The sequence below is a fragment of the Pteronotus mesoamericanus genome, unplaced genomic scaffold, assembly GCF_021234165.1.
Source record: "Pteronotus mesoamericanus isolate MK-2021 breed Mesoamerican mustached bat unplaced genomic scaffold, CSHL_Meso_final scaffold_99, whole genome shotgun sequence".
In the NCBI taxonomy this organism is placed as follows: Eukaryota; Metazoa; Chordata; class Mammalia; order Chiroptera; family Mormoopidae; genus Pteronotus; species Pteronotus mesoamericanus.
In genome coordinates this window covers 7,213,988-7,217,925 of record NW_026555330.1, presented here as the reverse complement: position 1 = coordinate 7,217,925, position 3,938 = coordinate 7,213,988, and the positions used below count along the sequence as shown (strand labels likewise).

The 3,938-nt window shown below is 56.0% G+C and overlaps 1 protein-coding gene across 1 annotated transcript; it reads right to left on the bottom strand.

The window, feature by feature from the left end:
- Window positions 1-1,132: 1,132 nt before the first annotated feature.
- Window positions 1,133-3,541, bottom strand: KCNA3 (potassium voltage-gated channel subfamily A member 3). The gene has a single exon (XM_054565051.1). It carries the CDS (start codon window positions 3,539-3,541, stop codon window positions 1,805-1,807), a length of 1,737 nt encoding a protein of 578 aa, XP_054421026.1. The 3' UTR covers window positions 1,133-1,804.
- Between the last annotated feature and the right edge of the window lie 397 nt (window positions 3,542-3,938).

Here is a 3,938-nt window from a genome sequence, read left to right as displayed (position 1 = left end):
ACAGTTAGCAACATGGCAATCAAGTGGAATAGGTGTTCTAAGTGATCGTGAAAGGGCACCTAGCAGGCAATTAATATACAACCACTGGCTCTGCAGGGATCCGCAACTCAGATACGAATGGCATTTCCCTGCTTCCCCGGACAAAAAGGACGTGCTCTCAGGAGCCGGCACAGTGCTCACCTGATTCTGTCTTCTGGGCACCCCTGGTGCGTGGCTGAAACTTGGAGGTAATTCCCCAAGATCTGGTTACTTCCCGGCCCTCCTTTTTATTGATTGTCTGCAATTCCCTCAGTTAAAAACACGCATCCTTTATAGGGTTGGATTTTATTAGCTTTTCAAGGGCTGCGCTGCTGGCAGCGCTGCTGTGGGGTCTGGATTTGTTTGTTTTTGAGAGGAAGTCTGAGTGTCCCTTGTAGTAAGGTTTCAGGTACACCGCCTGGATCTTTCATTTGCTTATGTACAGAGCACTTTGGATTTGCTTTTTAATTTCATTTGTTGGCTGGAAACTTCTTGAGGAAAGAAAACAGTAGAGAAGCATCTTCTGAAAGTATTCCCTAATTCCTGGCATTTAATTCAAATTATGCGTAATCGAGGTGTATATCTAATAGTCCAAGGACAGTATTTTCCTTCTCAATTCAGTCATTATAGGATGATATCAATGACTTTTTGTAGTAAAAAAAATACGCACTTTGTGATTCATTTCCCAACCCTGGAGCCTCAGATCTCACTTTATTTGTGCGGTTTATTCAAACAGTGGTTTTCCTTATGAAATCATGTAAGTAGGAACCATCTGGAAAGGTTACTGTGGAAACGGCAGGGGCTAGGGGGCGGGGATAGAGAGCAAGAGATGCCATGACAACCTTTTTCGGGTTTCCCAGGAAACATGGGTTGCTATGGAAACTGCATCAGTCAGGTCCGAATTAGTAACTTCCACTGGAAGGAGTGCCTGCCACTTTAATCTTCTTGTGATGCTGCAGAAGTTTACCTTTCAGATGCATTAAGAATATTGTTTGTTTGTTTCTCTCAGCAACACTGAAAACAACATCTGTTTCTAGTGGCTGGGACATACACATGCATGCGCGCGCGCGCGCACACACACACACACACACAGAACTTCACAGGAAACTGTTAGTCTAATACTTTTGAAATGCCTCACAAGCCCCAAAGAGTTAATGAATTAGATCAGTAAGTACATCTTGGGCATTTCCCTTTGTTCAAAGCTGTAGACATCCTTAACATTCTGGGAAGAGGGTTCCAAATAGAACAGAAATTCCAGTCAAAAACCAAATAAACTTATGGTGGGTTTATAGGTCTTTTTGGTTGGACTTTCCATCCACATATCCACAGTGTCGGCGATTGAACTAAATATTCAATAATGTTGAAAGGCCCATCAACCTGAAACATCCAAGTTATGCGCCTGCTTTACTTAGTAAAGAAACAACTGCATTTTAATTCTGAGGTTAAACAGTTACTGTAACTGTTCTTCAGTTTCATTTCCTCCCAGGATGTACAAGTTTATTTTGTTTTTTTTTTCATAGGGCGTGTACTAGAAATCAAGTTTAAAGTTGGTCGTTTGCATTATGAAGAGAAAGAAAGAAAAGAAAAAGGAGAGCTGAGAGAATGCAGCCCATTTGCAAAAGACACCTGTTCAGTGTGAAGCAGTAGGGCAGAGAACGCAGCCTGCTTTCTACTTCTCCTCCTCCTTTCCTTGATGAATGGTCTGGAAATGCATAAAACAAGGGCACACACAGACCAAGGGGCACGGTGCACACAATAAGGAGCACAGGATGTCACTTGTAGCGCATTAAACATCGGTAAATATCTTCTTGATGTTGACACAGGAGTTGGGGTTATTGTTCGTGGGGCAGGTGGCTGTGGAATTGCCCGTCTTGAAGGGGGTCTGGGGGAAAGCGCTATGGTTCATACCCCCCTCTTCGATCACCATATACTCCGACTTACTCAGAGTCGAGTTACTCCTTGTTTTCCGGAGCTCCTCGGCTGAGGGGGAGAGGTGCTGACAGCTCCCCACGTGCATGTACTGGGCTTGCTCTTCCCCTTCTGTCTCCCGGTGGTAGAAGTAGTTGAAGTTGGAGACAATCACAGGGACCGGCAAAGCAATGGTCAAGACACCAGCGATGGCACAGAGCGACCCCACAATCTTGCCCCCTATGGTCACTGGGTGCATATCCCCGTAGCCTACTGTCGTCATGGTGACCACTGCCCACCAGAAGGCATCTGGGATGCTGCTAAACCGTGAAGCGGGGTCGTCTGCCTCGGCAAAGTAGACGGCGCTGGAGAAGAGGATGACCCCGATGAAGAGGAAGAAGATGAGCAGCCCCAGCTCCCGCATGGACGCCTTCAGCGTCTGCCCCAGGATCTGCAGCCCCTTGGAGTGGCGGGAGAGCTTGAAGATGCGGAAGACGCGCACCAGCCGGATGACCCTCAGGATGGCCAGGGACATGGCCTGCTGTCCATTGCCCTGGCGCTCTGCCAGCTCCGTGCCCAGAGTGATGAAATAAGGGATGATGGCCACGATGTCTATCAGGTTCATGATATTTCGTGAGAAGGTGGCTTTGCTGGGGCAAGCGAAGAACCGCACCAGCAGCTCAAAGGAGAACCAGATGATGCACAGCGTCTCCACCACGAAGAAGGGATCAGAGAAGCTGGAGGTCCCGGCCCGGGCGCCCGAGGTGCTGTTGCTGGCCGCCTCCAGCAGCTCCTGCGACGGCGACAAGTAGCCCTTCTCGTCGCGAAACTCGGGCAGCGTCTCCAGGCAGAAGATGACGATGGAGATGAGGATGACGAGCACGGACACGATGGCGATGCCCCGCGCCGGCCCGGAGCTCTCCGGGTACTCGAAGAGCAGCCACACCTGGCGCTGGAAGTCGCGGCGGGGCAGCGGGCGCTCCTCCTCCCGGAGGAAGCCCTCGTCCTCGCGGAACTTCTCCATGGCCTCTTCGCCCAGCTGGTAGAAGCGGATCTCCTCGGAGAAGATGTCGATGGGCACGTTGACCGGCCGGCGGATGCGCCCCCCGGACTGGTAGTAGTAGAGGATGGCGTCGAAGCTGGGCCGGTTGCGGTCGAAAAAGTACTCGTTGCGGAGCGGGTCGAAGTACCGCATGCGCCGCTTGGGGTCGCCCAGCAGCGTCTCCGGGAACTGGCAGAGGGTCTTGAGCTGCGTCTCGAAGCGCAGCCCCGAGATGTTGATCACCACGCGCTCCCCGCAGCAGTCCTGCTCGCCGGCGGCCGGCAGCGCGGGCGGCAGCGGTTCGTAGCGGTCGCGGTCACAGCCGCCGCCACCGCCGCAGCCGCCCTCAGGCGGGTCCCCGCCGCCGTCGGCCGCCTCCGGCTCCAGCAGGTGGTCCCCGGGCACCACGGTCATGTCGGGCGGCAGCTCGGGGCCCACGGCGGACTCGGCGTAGCCCGGGTTCACCAGAGTGCAGGCGCCGCCGCCGCCGCCGGCAGGGCGCTGGGAAGGGTGGGCGCGGTGGCGGGCGGAGGGCGGCGGCGGCGAGCTCAGCAGGCTGAGATGCTCTTCCATGCGGCGGGGATCCGGCGGCTGCACGGGGCCTCGGCGCCCCTCCTCGCGCTCTCCGCTCCCGTGTTGCCTCCGCCCCCGAGTCCAGCCCGCCGCCTGTTGCTGCCGCGGCGACCCGCCTTCGTCTGGCTGTGGCGCGACCCGCGGGCTCCTCCGCACAGAAGCCTCTGCGCCCGCCCCCGCGCTCCCTCCGCCCCCGTCCCCGCCTCCGCCCCGCGCGCGCGCGCCCGCCCGCCCTCCGCGGCCCCTCGGGGTCCCCGCCCAGCACGCGCGCGCCCTACCCGCTCCTCCTCGCCGCCCTCCTCGGCCCTGAGTCACCCAGGCACCCTCCTGCACTTCGGCGTCTGGCACCTCCCCTCCCCGCGAGCCCCCCGCGCCTGGGTTCGGCCGGCCTCGGCCC